The sequence below is a fragment of the Macaca mulatta genome, chromosome 20 (genome assembly GCF_049350105.2).
Source record: "Macaca mulatta isolate MMU2019108-1 chromosome 20, T2T-MMU8v2.0, whole genome shotgun sequence".
Lineage (NCBI taxonomy): Eukaryota > Metazoa > Chordata > Mammalia > Primates > Cercopithecidae > Macaca > Macaca mulatta.
In genome coordinates, this window is record NC_133425.1 from 83,013,903 (window position 1) to 83,029,020 (window position 15,118).

Below are 15,118 nucleotides of genomic sequence, written 5' to 3' on the forward strand. Positions count from 1 at the left end.
GACTTTCAGCTGAGGGGCGGCCCAATTTAACAAGCACTTTGGGAGGTTGAGGAGGGCAGATCACGAGGTCCAGAGATCGAGACCATCCTGGCCAACGTGGTGAAACCCTGTCTTTACTAAAAACACACAAAAAAATTAGCTGGGCCTGGTGGCGCATGCCTGTCGTCCCAGCTATTCAGGAGGCTGAGGCAGGAGAATCACTTGAACCCGGGAGGCAAAGGTTGCAGTGAGCTGAGATTGCACTGCTGCACTCCAGCCTGGAGACAGAGTGAGACTCCATCTCAAAAAAACAAAACAAAACAAAAAATAGGCCATCCAGTTACATGTGCATGTCAGGTAATCAACAAATGCTTTTTATTTTTATTTATTTATTTGTTTAGAGACTGAGTCTTGCTCTGTCGCCCAGGCTGGAGTGTAGTGGCATGATCTCGGCTCACTGCAACCTCCACCTCACAGGTTCAAGTGATCTTCCTGCCTCAGCCTCCTGAGTACCTGGGATTATAGGCATCCATCACCATGGCTAGCTAGCTTTGTATTTTTAGTAGAGACAGCATTTCACTATGTTGGCCAGCCTGATCTCTAACTCCTGACCTCAGATGATCTGCTTGTGTTAGCCTCCCAAAGTGCTGGGATTATAAGCATGAGCCACCCCACCCAGCCAACAAATGCTTTTTAAATATAAGTATGTCCCATGCAGTGTGTTCCCTAAAGAACGACATGTTGTTCATCTGAAACTCAGATGTTACCAGGTGTCCTGTGTTTTATCTGACAGCCCTGTCCACAGCCCTCACATGGAAGGGGCAGTCGCTGAGGGTGCAATCTTGGGGTGAAGGTCCCTGTGATGCAGCCTGTGCCCAGCTTGGACTGGCCATGGGAAAGCCACTGTGTGGGTGGGCCTGGCCTCGGTAAAGGGCCACCCACTGAGCCTAGTTCCAGTTTCCCCCTCACAAACCCCAGCCTGGAAGGGCGTTTGGGTATGGAGCAAGCCACAGGGTTTCCCCCCAGTGTGGTTCGCATTGGGGTGCTGGGTGGTTCTGAGTCAGCTGCCCCCTCTGCCTTCTCCCCGTGCCCACCACAACTGCCCCCAGTGCTGGGACCTCTGAGGCTGACGCTCTGGAAAGGTGTGCAGCGGTGCCGTGGGGTCCCTGGGGTCAGGTCCACACACATCCCTCGTGGGGTCCCTGGGGTCAGGTCCACACACATCCCTCATGGGGTCCCTGGCGTCAGGTCCACACACATCCCTGCTTGCAGGGCTCTCGGCCTCCTGCAGGAGAAGGTGCCACGGCCTGGCGGGTGGGAGGGCAGGAGCCCCATCACTGGAGTCGGAGGTCGCTTCTGATGTTGATGGCATGGACTTGCCTCCAGGTTAGCTGCCTCCCCAAGCAGCTTTGGGGGTACAGAATGACCGACCAGTGTGGGAGTACAAACGTCTGACCCCCTCGCCTGAAAGTGGGATGAGGCTGAAGCTGACCTCCCGCTGAGACCACCTCACTCAGCCCGGTCCCCTGCTGCCATGTCCTTCCTCCTGGCACCCGCCTTCTCCTGCCCCAAATAAGTCACGTTCACAGGACCCCCAGCTCAGGCTCTGCTCCTGGAGAAGCTGCCCTCAGAGGCCGTGTTGCCGATCACTTTTCAACAAAGAAGCTGCATTGTGTGGCAGGTGCCACCATCTCTTGGAGTGAGGCAGCCTCAGGGGCTCTGTCTGGGGCTGTAGCCTGATTGGTGATCCTTGCACGCCCCTCCTCTGCCTGGCTGGGCCGTGTGCCATGTGGGGCATGAGGGGCCTGCACCGCAAGTCCCTCTGGGGGCTTGTGATGTGGTTGAGCTGGAAGATACATTCTGGAACATCTAGGACCCCAGCCGCTGTCCTGAGTCGGGATGCCATGGGGGCTGTGGGCCTGGGGACTGGGGTGTTGGAGGTGCTGTGGAGGAGGGGTGGGGCTGGCTTGGAGCCCATGGGATTAGATTAGAGGGTGGGAGTTTGAGAGAGGAGAGTGTGTGAACAGAGCCTTGGACAGAAAAGTTTGAGAGGATCAGGACCCTTTGGGGGGTGGTGAGTGAAGGTGGCAGGGTGTGGGGATACCCTGGGGATGGACAGGGCACTTGGGGCTACAGGACTTTGAATTCCACACTTAGTTTGAATCCCGCCCTCTGGTGAGGGGCGCGTGTGTGGGGGGGCCTGGGTAGGGAAGGTGGGGGGCAACCGGGAGTAGAGGGGCTGCTTCACTCCAAGAGATGGCGGTACCTGCCACCTGCTACAGCCTCTCCGTTTAAAAAGTGACCGGTAGGGCTGGGCACGGTGGCTCATGCCTGTAATCCCAGCACTTTGGGAGGCTGAGGCGGGTGGATCACGAGGTCAGGAAATTGAGACCATCCTGGCTAACACGGTGAAACCCCGTCTCTACTAAAAATACAAAAAGTTAGCCGGGCATGGTGGCGGCGCCTGTAGTCCCAGTTACTCAGGAGGCTGAGTTGTGAACCTGGGAGGTGTGAACCTGGCAGAGCTTGCAGTGAGCTGAGATCGCGCCACTGCACTCCAGCCTGGGCGACAGAGAGAGAGACTGTCTCAAAAAAAAAGTGACTGGCAGGACGGGAGCCGCTGCTGCCAGCTCCTGTCCGTTTTGTCCTCTTAACAGAGAGGTCAGGGGTGGCCAGGTTCTCATTTTTCAGGAGGCATGAGAGAGCTGAATTTTTATGTAAAATCTCTTGGTTTTGAGATGTTGGCAGGTAATTCCAATGTTTTATGAAAACAGCGGGGAATGAATAAAACCTACATATCAGTAAGTCTCGGCCCCCGGGCCTCTGGTCTGTAGCTTGTGCTACCGTGGCTGGAAGAGTGGTGGATGGACCCTCTGTTCTCCCCGCAAAAGCCCTTTCCAGGGGCACTCCGTTAGTGCCCGGCTGCAATGAGAAGCTCGAATGACAAATTGAGGCCTGAGGTTTGCCGCGTTGGGCACCGTGCTGAGGCCCAGTCGTCCTCACGGTGACCTGTGGCATGAGGAGTCTTGGTTCCACTCTATAGATGAGGACACTGAGGGCCAGCGGGGCCCAGAAACTTGCCTGAAGTCACAGCGCACAAAGCAAGACATGGGCACAGGTCTGCTGACCGGGTTTCCTTTTTATTTTATTGTGGTAAGAGAAATACAAAATGTACCGCGTTAGCCATTTTAAAGTATACAATTCAGTGGCATTAATTACATTCGTGGTGTTAGGTAGCTGTCATCGCTATTTACCTCCAAGACTTTCTCCTCATCCCACTGCAAAACTCTGTCCCTATTCAACACTAACCCCACACGCCCCGCCCCAGCCCCAGCCCCTGCACCCTCCGCTCTACTTTTTGCACCTCTGAGCGTGACTACTCGAAAGACCCCGTGTACGTGGAATCATCCAGTATGTGGCCTTTTGTGCCTGACTCAGTTCACTCTGTGTAATGTCTTTGGCATTCATCTACGTTGCAGTCTGTGTGAGAATGTTCTACCTTTTCAAGGCTGAATGATGTTCCATTGTATGGACAGACCATATGGCGTCTGTCCATTTACTGGGTGATGGACTTGTGGGTTGCCTTTACCTTTCCAGTCATGGGAACAGTGCTGCTGAGAACCCAGGTGCATAGGCAGCTGCTCCAGTCCCCACCCTCCCTTCTTTTGGGGATATCGCATCTGCTGACTTTATGTCTGAAGGTCATGGGCCACTGCCTCTTCCCTATGCCCTTGAATCTCTTCCGTGGTGTGTCCACTGTGTGGTCTTCCACACGCTTCTTGGATACCTCCAGCAGTGGGGAGCTCACTGCCTCCCAGAGCAGCCCATTCAGTGCTTAGTGTGTAGCCCACACCTGTGTCCCTGTAGCTGCCACTCATTGGCCTCCTGACCCAGGACATGTTTCCTTGTCCCCATGGCGGGGGGCTCCGTGTTCACTCTGGGTTCTGTGGTCCTCACTCTGCACCACAGACTCTGATGCCTCCCTTCTCTCTCCCCGGTTTCCAAGAGAGAACAAGATCTAGCCATGAGAAGCAGGGTGGCAGGGTGGAGCTGTGTTCAGAAACAACCACTAGTGATAGAAGTTGTAAGGCACCGTGATAGAAGTTGTAAGGCACCATGGCCTGTCTGCCTCCACACAAACCTCACCAGGTTTCATCAAGATAGAAAGCACACTAGGAGTGGTATGGCTCATGCCTGTAATCCCAGCACTTTGGGAGGCTGAGGCAGGAGGATCACTTGAGCCCAAGAGTTAGAAACCAGCCTGGGCAACATAATGAGACCCCATCTCTACAAATAATTTAAAAATTAGCAGAGCATGGTGATGCGTGCCTGTAGTCCCGGCTGCTCAGGAGTCTGAGGCAGGAGGATCGCCTGAGCCCAGGGGTTCCTGGCTGTAGTGAGCTGTGATGGCCTCACTGCACTCCAGCCTGGGCAACACAGCGAGAACCTGTCTCAAAAAAAAAAAACAACAGGAAGCTCAGACAGGACTGTGGCCGCTTCCACCTTGTCCGTGGCCAGGCTGTGCCCTCTTCTCTGTCGCTAGGCACTCACCCTGCTCTTTTTCTCCCCAGGGACCTACCAGGGCCAGTGGGTCGGTGGCATGCGCCAGGGCTATGGCGTGCGGCAGAGCGTCCCGTACGGCATGGCTGCGGTCATCCGCTCGCCCCTGAGGACGTCCATCAACTCCCTGCGCAGCGAGCACACCAACGGCACGGCGCTGCATCCCGACGCCTCTCCGGCGGTGGCCGGCAGCCCGGCCGTGTCCCGCGGGGGCTTCGTGCTCGTGGCCCACAGTGACTCCGAGATCCTCAAGAGCAAGAAGAAGGGGCTCTTTCGGCGCTCGCTGCTGAGCGGGCTGAAGCTGCGCAAGTCGGAGTCCAAGAGCAGCCTGGCCAGCCAGCGCAGCAAGCAGAGCTCCTTCCGCAGCGAGGCGGGCATGAGCACCGTCAGCTCCACGGCCAGCGACATCCACTCCACCATCAGCCTGGGCGAGGCCGAGGCCGAGCTGGCGGTCATCGAGGACGACATCGACGCCACCACCACCGAGACCTACGTGGGCGAGTGGAAGAACGACAAACGCTCCGGCTTCGGCGTGAGCCAGCGCTCGGACGGGCTCAAGTACGAGGGCGAGTGGGCCAGCAACCGGCGCCACGGCTACGGCTGCATGACCTTCCCGGACGGCACCAAGGAGGAGGGCAAGTACAAGCAGAACATCCTCGTCAGCGGCAAGCGCAAGAACCTCATCCCCCTGCGGGCCAGCAAGATCCGCGAGAAGGTGGACCGCGCCGTCGAGGCCGCTGAGCGGGCTGCCACCATCGCCAAGCAGAAGGCTGAGATCGCGGCTTCCAGGTAGGAGGGCGAGGGGGCGGGGGCCCTTCTTGGTGCCCAGAAGGTGTTTGTGAGCCCAGTCTGTTCAGTCCTGCTGTTGCTCACCGCCTTGGGCTGGGCCCAGTTTGAGGCATACGCTGGTGTTTGTCCAACTATGCCCCATGGAACCCTAGAGTTCCCTGGAGGTTCTCAGAGGTGACTGTGGGTGGGATTGGTACAGAGGAATGATTGATTTGTGAGGGTGCAGAGACCTACAGCCTCCTTAAACCGAGCAGTGTCTCTCTGTTCTGTATGGTGATGTTTAGTGTAAAATATTGGTGGATAAAGAAGGTGGTCTGTTCTGTTGGTGTAATGCATTGGAGCGTTCCTGTGCTGGCTAGGAGGGGAGACGCCACCAGGTAGGGGTGGCAGGTCCAGCACTGCAGGGCTGTAGGAGGCGGCTAGGAGCTGCCTCTGCTACGCAGACCTGAGGTCTGGATTCTTCCTGGACCCTGGGAGATGGCAGCAGTTGGGAGGCCAATTGTGGGTGCCTGGCAAGGGGCTCATGCAGGCCTGGTGCTTTGGGGCAGCCGCTGGTCTAAATCACTGTATGACTTACTGAATTTGGGGTCCAGTGGGGCCTCCAGGCCCTAAGGAATGGATTCAGAGGTGACTGTGGGTGGGGTCCACATGGCTTGTCGGTACCTTTAGGAGTGGGTGCAGGGTGGGGCCTTCAGGGATGGAGGAAGGCACCCAGGGTCTGGCTCCTGTGGGTGAGTGTGTGAGCCAGGGGCTGGTCCTAGGAAGGCTGTGGCCGGCAGGAGCCGCCTGCTGCAGGTTGGAGGAAGTTCCCCTGTGAAAAGCCACGGGTCCCACAGGTAGACATTTGGGTTCTAAAGTAACTGAGGTTACTAAAGGGCTTTGTCAAGACTTGGGAAGGTGTTTCAGAAAACCCAGAGCCTTTGCTATCCACCGGCGTTTGCTTTCCTGGGCCAGAGGAGGGCCCTTGGGGTAGCCCGGAGAGGCTTGGGGCAGGGATCTGGAAGCTGCGTGGGAAGCCATGGGCTGCCCAGGCAGGAGGCTTCCTGGGGGACATTTCCCTGTGTCTTTCTGGATGGTTCTGTGTTCTCAGCTGGGGCACACGTGGAGTTCCTCCAGGAAAGCTCCCAGCTTGGGTGCGACTCAGCCCTTCCTGACCTGTCGCTAATTAAAGTTCAGCCCATTTGGTTCTGATTTTCAGTGACCCTTGATCTACAGTGAAAAACAAAAATGGTGGCTGTGGTTTGTTGGCAGAATATGTCACTCGAGACTTCGGTCGTTTTAGAGGGAAACAAGATTGATTCTAAGAAGCTGAAAGAAACATGAATTACCACCTGACACTGAGGTCCAAAATTGCTCTGTTTGCCCTTCCCTGCTCCCCCAGAAATATTCAGGCAGGGAAATAAACAGGAGCCCACGTGTGACTACTCACCTGGGATTTTAAGAACAAATTAGAATCAGTGGTTATTTTTTCCATCATAAATGTAATACTCGTTCCACAGGAAAATAAGTAATACTGAGGAGGGGGAAAGCAGCATTAGCTCTGGTCTGACGAATCGGCCGAGCGCTCTCTGTGGCATTTTGGTGAATTTCTTTCCTCTGTGTTTCGTTTTTCGACCCTTTCTATTTTGTGTAGTTGCTTTTTTGACCCTAGTGGACAAGAAGCAGTTTTGGGGGCTGGGGGACAGCAGCGTCACGGAATTGAGGAAGCTCGTGGCAGCTCCTGTGTGACCTGCGGATTGGTTCATGAGTTCATCAGTTCATTAGTTCTCAGCAGCTCGGGGACTTCGCAGACAGTGCTCTGCAGGACTGAGCTTGTTTCATAGCTGTGGCACTGGGCGGATGTCTATAGGACTGGGGGGACGTGGGACCTGGGACAGTTTTCAGACGAATTCCCCTAGACATTGAGAGAAGCAGGTTCCTGGTATGGAGCCAAGGTGGCCTGGACAGGGCTGGCGCAGCGCAGGTGCAGAGCTGCCCCACGGCGGGTTGTCAGCCTCTCTGGACCTCGGCTTCTAATCTCTGAAGGCCTGTGAAGCTTAGGTGGTAGCAACTCCCTTCCTGGGGCATCCAGCCTCTTCCTGGGGTTTCGGGGTCCCAGGGGCTCTGTGGGAGCATTGTTGGGGGAGATGCCGACGTACAAGTGGGCACCATGCTGGCACGAAGCCCAGGGGCTGGGTTGGGAGGGCGAGACCTGAGACCCATGCAAAGGAGCCGGGACCAGGGTGGGGTGGGCGCGGCTCCTACTGGGTCCCCAGCCCTTGGGGCACTGGCCAGCCAGCCTTGGCAGACAGGTGGAGGGAGTGAGAGGGAAGGGTTTGCAGGCCTGTGCAGCTGTGAAACTGACGGAACCCACCCCCCACCTGCCCCCGACAGCCTTCAAGACCCAGCAGCTTGTGCTCCCTGGCGGGTCGGGGCTTGCCTTCTGCACTGGTGGAGTCCGAGCTGACTCCGTCCCTTTGCCCGAGCAGGCGCCATGAGGAGGGAGGTGGTTCCTGCTTCTGCATTCACACAACTGGGGTCTTGGAGTGTAGCTCCTTTGTGAGAAAGGGACTGGCTCACCCGCTGTGTCCTGCTGTCCACGCACATGGCTCTGCACACCACTCACGGCCTCCACACCGCTGTGCACAGCCTGCACATCCATGCTCACCCATGGAGCCAGAGCGTACAGCTGCACAGGTGCGCCCAGGTGGGGGTGTATGGCCTGGGTGGTCTCCAGGTCACTGGCACTTAAAGTGTCCAAGAGAGGAGGTGTCACGCCTCAAATGGGCACTAGGAACCGGCTTCTCACCCTTGCCTCTGAGACCTGCAGACCCACATCCAGCCTGGGCTGTTGTGGCCGCACATCCCAGACCGGTCGCCTCCCCTCTCTGGGCTGGGTTCCCCACTGAAGGGGGGCGGGGCTCCCTTCTCCCTGTAGTAGCCTCGGCGTGGGGCCGGGCCTGTGGTTGCACCGTCTCCATTGGTGTCATCCTCCCCCAGCCCTGCTGTTAGAAGCATGGGAGGCACGTGTGTTTGTGAGCTCACTGGTGTGACCCTCGGAGGCGGGAGGCTACACAGTATTTTTGGTCATCAGAGGATGGGGGATGAGCCTCCATTCTGGGCTGCAGGGCCTGGAGTTGTGCTTTCTTAATGGACTTAGAATTTGGAAAAAAAGAAAAAAAAAGAAGGGAACAGAGTCCGCTGCCCTGGAGAGTGAAGCCAATGAATGACTGGCTCAGGCGCCCACAGCCCGGGGCCAACCCTCCACTGGAGCGTGAGAGCGGCCGTACCACGTGGGCCGAGGAGTGACTGGCCCCGGGCGGGCTCCTGCCACTGTCACAACCTAGAGATGCGAGGGAGCTGTAGGGCAGCTGGCGCTGTCCTCGCCCGCCCCGGCCGGCAGGGCTTGTCAGGCTGCGCAAAGTGAGAAACGGTTTGCTGTGTCCTCCGCAGAGTGCTAGGCCCTTCCCCTGAGAGCAGCTCTGCAGGGAAGGCTGAGGAGGATGGAATGTGGGTTTTCCTGGAAAACGGGGCGAGAGGTGTGGAACTCGGAATCTGAGAGGTGGTGCCGTTGTTTCCACTCGGCAGAGGGGGAGACTGAGGTCCTGTGCTGCTAAGGGGACTGGCCCTGGTCTTCGGCTGGGAGGGTAGGATCCAGGACTCCTCCTTAGGCCGGGTCTCAGCCCCAGGCCCTGGAGTCACTGTGGGTTCTAAGGCACACGATGCCCTCCCTGGCCATGTGACATCATTGTCTGGGATGCGCCCGGGGTTCAGAGCCTTCCACACTCTCCAGGTTCCTGGAGGGCTTGTAAAAATGGTGGTCAGGCCCTGGACTTTGTCTCTTCATATCTAGATGGGACCCCAACACCTGCATCTGACCTGGTCCCCAGGATGCAAATGCTGCTGTCCTGAGCACCCCTGGCTCTCTCCTGTCTTGTGTGAGTGCTGCCACCGGGGGGGCCTTGGCCCCGAGGGGAGATGAGGCATCGCACAGGCAGCTGCAACACAGGTTGGAGGCAGAGTCCAACCCAGCAAGGGTGTGGCCGTGGAGACGGCGGGGGGGGCATGGTGAAGCAGGTGGTTCCAAGAGGTTCTGTCTGGGTGAGACCCTCTGCTGCAGAGAGGGGCAGGAGCCGGTGGCCCCGCGGAGCTGAGGTCAGGTGAGAAGGGGCTGCAGTCTCCCGTGCTGTTCTCCTGTGGGGTCCACCTCACTCCAGTGGGAGCTCCCACTAGTGAAAGTCTGAGATGGCTCCATCCTGCCGTGTCACCTAGCAGTGGACCACGGGGCATTGGCCCCTCCTGCCGTCACACACTCAAGATGTTTTCATGACGCATCTCCTGCCGGGAGGGCACACACAGGGCACCTTCGCACGGCGTTGCCTGTCCTGAACCCCTCGCTGTCCCCGGGCGGACATAAGGAATTCATCGCGGTCCTCAAAGCCTGGGTTGCTCTAGAAGATGAAACTCAATTGCTTTCCTTGATCTGCTGCTCACTAGAGGCCTTGGGTTGGGAATCACAATGTAAATGTGTCACCCATCGTCGAGAGGAAAGTCCCACAGTGTGGCATGGCTTTATTTTCTACAGCCGACCCCTCTGCCACAGCAGCTCTCACAGCCCCCTCATCCCTACCCACTGTGGACACCAAATAAAGGCAGAAAGCTCTGGTAGAAGCCGAGCGGGGGGCGATGGGGCAGACTGTAGCCCATTTCTCCTTCCTGTTCCCATCGCCACTTTGTCCCCTGGGACCTGCTCAGAACCCCAGGGTGAAGGTTCATGGCCCAGGAGGCATCTCAAGTGTGACCCCCTGGCTGCCTTTGCTGCGGGAGAGGGAGAGACAGGGTGGCCCATGTGAAAGCTGTGCCTCCTGCAGCCCCGCAAAGCCTGCAAGAGCTCAGCCGGGATCTGGTGGCGTCGTTTCTGCTGGGACCCCCCCTCTGCTGCGTCTCCTGTAAACGTTGCTGTGAAGAGATGCCAAGGGGTTTTGCAAAGCAGAAACCCAAGCTGAGAGGAGGAGGAGGAGGAGGAGGGATTGTTCGGGGGGCCAGGCACACCTTGTTTCAGGAGGCTTCGCTTCATTGTGCTTTGCAGAGGCTGTGTTTTTACACATTGGAGGTTCGTGGCATCCGTGCGTGGAGCAAGCCTATTGGTGCCATTTTCCCAGCAGTACATGCTCACTTCGTGTCTCTGTGTCACATTTTGGTAATTCTCAGGGTATTTCAAGCTTTTTCATGATTATGTCTGGTTATTTTGGGATGCCACACATTGTACCCACATAAGACAGTGAACTTAATAAATGCTCTGTGTTCTGACCAATCCTCCAACCAGCCGCTCCCCCATCCCTCTGTCTCCTCCGGCCTCCCTATTCCCTGAGACACAACAGTATTAAAATTAGGCCAACTAATAACGCTACAGTGGTCTCTAAGTGTTCCTGTGAAAGAAGAGACTCACATCTCCCCTTTTAAATCAAAAGCTGGAAATGATTAAGTGTAGAGAGGAAGGTGTGTCGAAAGCTGAGACAGGCCTCATGCACTAGGCAGCCTAGTTTTGGATGTAAAGGAAAAGTTATTGAAGAAGATTAAAAGTGCTACTCCGGTGAATACATGAATGATAAGAAAGCGAAACAATCTTAGTGCTGATATGGAGAAAGTTTTAGGCTCTGAAGAGAAGATCACACTAATCACAACATTCCCTTAAGCCCAAGCCTGATCCAGAGCAAGGCTCAACTCTTTCATGCTATGAAGGCTGAGAGAGGTGGGGAAGCTGCAGAGGAAGAGCTGGAAGTGAGTGGAAGTTGGTTCATGAGGTTTAAGGAAAGAAGCCGCATCCAGATCATAAAGTGCAAGGTGAGGCCGCGGGTTACCCAGAAGATCTAGCTAAGATTGTTGGTGAAGGTGGCTACGCGAAACAGATGTTCAGTATCTTTCCATTGGAATAAGATGCTGTCTAGGACTTTCATGCTGGAAAGAAGCTAATGGCTGGCTTTGAAGGACACGCTGGCTCTCTTGTTAGGGGCTAGCACAGCTGAGACGTTAACTTGAAGCCAGTGTTCATTGAACATTCTGAAAATCCTAGGGCCCGTAAGAATTGTGTAAAATCTACTCTGTGCTCTAGAAATAGAACAGCAAAGCCTGGATGGCCGCACGTCTGCTTACAGCATGGTTTCCAGAATAGTTTTAAGCCCGGTGTTGTGATCTACTGCTCGGAAAAAGATTCCTTTTAAAATATTACTACTCACCCAAGAGCTCCCATGGAGATGTACAGGGAGATGAATGTTGTTTGCATGCCTGCTAACACAACATCCACCATTCAGCTTTCAGGTCTTATTATTTAAGAAATACATTTCGTGGCTAGGCGCAGTGGCTCATGCCTGTAGTCCCAGCACTTTGGGAGGCCGAGACGGGTGGATCACGAGGTCAGGAGATCGAGACCATCCTGGCTAACACGGTGAATCCCCATCTCTACTAAAAATACAAAAAAAAATTAGCCGGGTGTGGTGGCGGGCGCCTGTAGTCCCAGCTACACGGGAGGCTGAGGCAGGAGAATGGCGTGAACCCAGCGGGGCAGAGCTTGCAGTAAGCCGAGATCGCGCCACTGCACTCCAACCTGGGCGACAGAGTGAGACTCTGTCTCAAAAAAAAAAAAAAAAAAAAAAAAAAAAAAGAAATACATTTCGTAAGGCTGCCATAGATAGTGATTTCTGTGATGGATCTGGGCAAAGTCCATTGAAAACCATCTGGAGGCCGGGCGCGGTGGCCCAAGCCTGTAATCCCAGCACTTTGGGAGGCCGAGACGGGTGGATCACGAGGTCAGGAGATCGAGACCATCCTGGCTAACACGGTGAAACCCCGTCTCTACTAAAAAATACAAAAAACTAGCCGGGCGAGATGGCGGGCGCCTGTAGTCCCAGCTACTCGGGAGGCTGAGGCAGGAGAATGGCGTAAACCCCGGAGGCGGAGCTTGCAGTGAGCTGAGATCCGGCCACTGCACTCCAGCCTGGGCTACAGAGCGAGACTCCGTCTCAAAAAAAAAAAAAAAAAAAAAAAAAAAAAAAAAAAACCATCTGGAAAGGATTCAGCATTCTAGATCCCATGAAGAACATTCGCAATTCAAGGGTGGAGGTCAGAATATCCACATTAACAACAGTTTAGAAGAAGTTGATTCCAGCCCTTATGGACGGCTTCAGGGGCTCAAGACTTCAGTGGAGGAAGCAACTGCAAACGTGGTGGACATGGCAAGAGAACTGGAATTAGAAGCGGAGCCTGCAGATGGGACTGCATTGCTGCAAGCTCACGATCACACTTGAAAGACTGCGGAGTTGCTGCTTAGGGGTGAGCCAAGAAAATGGTTTCCTGCGATGGAATCTACTCCTGGCGAAGGTGCTGCAGACATTGTTGAAGTGACAGCAAAGATTTAGAATATTCCTTCAACAGAGTCGATAAAGCAGGAGCAGAGTTTGAGAGGATTCACTCCGGTTTTGAATGAAGCTCTAGGGTGAATCAAATGCTATCAAATAGCGTCACATGCTACAGAGAAGCCTTTTGTGAAAGGAAGAGTCCACTGATGCAGCCAACATTGTTGTCTTATTTTAAGAAGCTGCCGCCTCAGCCTTCAGCGCTCACCACGCTGATCATCCACAGCCAAGCCAAGGCCCTCCACTGAAGGCCCAGATGGTTGTTCACGTTTTTTAGCAATACAGTATTTTAAAATTAAGATTCGTAGCCAGGCGCGGTGGCTCAAGCCTGTAATCCCAGCACTTTGGGAGGCCGAGACGGGCGGATCACTAGGTCAGGAGATCGAGACCATCCTGGCTAACACGGCGAAACCCCGTCTCTACTAAAAACACAAAAAATTAGCCGGGCGAGGTGGCGGCGCCTGTGGTCCCAGCTACTCGGGAGGCTGAGGCAGGAGAATGGCGGGAACCCGGGAGGCGGAGCTTGCAGTGAGCTGAGATCCGGCCACTGCACTCCAGCCTGGGCGACAGAGCGAGACTCCGTCTCAAAAAAAAAAAAAAAAAAGATTCGTAATTTTTTAAGATATAATGCTATAGCACGCTTAATAGACTACAATATAGTAGAAATATAACTTTTTTTTTTTTTTTTTTTTTGAGACGGAGTCTCGCTCTGTCGCCCAGGCTGGAGTGCAGTGGCCCGATCTCAGCTCACTGCAAGCTCCGCCTCCCGGGTTCCCGCCATTCTCCTGCCTCAGCCTCCCAAGTAGCTGGGACCACAGGCGCCCGCCACCTCGCCCGGCTAGTTTTTTGTATTTTTTTTTTTTTAGTAGAGACGGGGTTTCACCGTGTTAGCCAGGATGGTCTCGATCTCCTGACCTCGTGATCCGCCCGTCTCGGCCTCCCAAAGTGCTGGGATTACAGGAAATATAACTTTTTTTCTTTTTCAAGACAGGGTCTTGCTCTGCGCAGGCCTGAGTGCAGTGGTGCCATCATGACCCACTGCAACCTTGACCTCCCAGGCTCAAGTGATCCTCCTGCTTCGGTCTTCAGTGTGTGGGGAGGGTGCACACAGCTGGGCTAGGATGGCCTGGGTGGGGTCAGCCCCCATCTATCCTGGAGGCCAGGCAGGTGCGGAGCTTACGGAGGTGGCCACCTGGATGACGGTACCTACTCTTGTGAGTTGAGGCCCTTGGATCTCCATGGCAGTCAGCAGGACCATGGTGGCAGGCCCATGTGCTGGTCGTCAGGTGATGTCCCTGTCTGTGATTTTTCCTTGTGAGTGTAGCCTTGACTGGGCATGTAGATCAGAGGTGACACATCCCGGGCACCTCTGCCACTCTTCCTCCTGCCCTGTACCCACTACAGACACAGCTAATTGGTGGCTACATTCAGAATCTTCTCGCCAGGCAGGTCCTTCTAACAGCTCAGGACTGTCCTGCAGGCATAGCAGGAAGTGAACTGCAGGGGGAAGTTGGGGCCTGGTTGCTAAGAAGGGCAGTGCCTGGTCTCCAAGCTGGTCAGTGCCTGGGGGGGACTAGAACTCTCACCCAGGCGTCTCTTTCAGTCCTGTTCCTCCTCTCACACCCTTCACACCCAGGCTAGGCTTGGGAATTCTTGCTGATGATGGCCTTGAAATGTCCTCTAAACAGCGTTGCTCTGGGGGTGTGCAAAACCCAGGGTAAGACCTGCTCAGAAAGGGGCTTCCAGATCCCTTTGTGTCTCCAGCACCTGCTGTGTGCCTGGCCCAAGCTGGAGTCTGCGAGCTGTGCCTTGGGGCCTCTGCCTGTCCCCGCTCTGCTCTCTGCTGTGGCTTCCTGGCTGCAGAGTTCTCCAGTGAGTTAGGGATCTCGGCTGGCCATGCCTGGAGCTGAGGGTGGAGGGAGGCCCAGCAGGAAGCCCCACAGGTGGGCCCTGGTGAGGGTGAATTATCTACAGGAAAGTCACCGGGGACACTCTGATGGGCCATCTAGGAAAGGCAGCCTTTAAGGACCTGAAATGGAGGGGGATATTTTTGATTTTTAAAAATTATTTCTCATTAAAATTATAACACAGCCTCGTAAAAATATTAAAACAGTGAGACAGATGCGTATAAAGTCATCAGGTCCCACTGCACGCTGTCCACCCCCGTAGAGGCCATTACGGCATCTTCAGAGTTTTTTCAGCACGTCGTCAAATCCATGTCACTCCTACGCCATTCCCTTTTGTAGAAATAAAATCGTACCGTGCATATTGCTTTATAGCTTGTTTTCTTTCCTCCTCACTTGTATCAAGGTCATCTTTCCACGTCAGGGTATCTACATGTGTGTGTTTCCTTAATAGCCACGTCATGTTCCGCAGCGTGGATGCACCATGTCGTCCTA

The 15,118-nt window shown here is 55.1% G+C and overlaps 1 protein-coding gene across 4 annotated transcripts in view; it reads left to right on the forward strand.

The window, feature by feature from the left end:
• Positions 1–15,118, forward strand: part of JPH3 (junctophilin 3) — a 111,197-nt gene that overhangs the window by 37,958 nt on the left and 58,121 nt on the right. For all 4 annotated transcript variants that reach the window (XR_013412024.1, XM_077986636.1, XM_077986637.1 and 1 more), the window contains one exon: positions 4,551–5,328. Coding sequence is in view for 3 of the 4 variants with exons in the window: in XM_077986636.1 (XP_077842762.1) it covers positions 4,551–5,328 (778 nt within the window). In the remaining variant the exon portion in view is untranslated. The remainder of the gene's footprint in view (positions 1–4,550; positions 5,329–15,118) is intronic.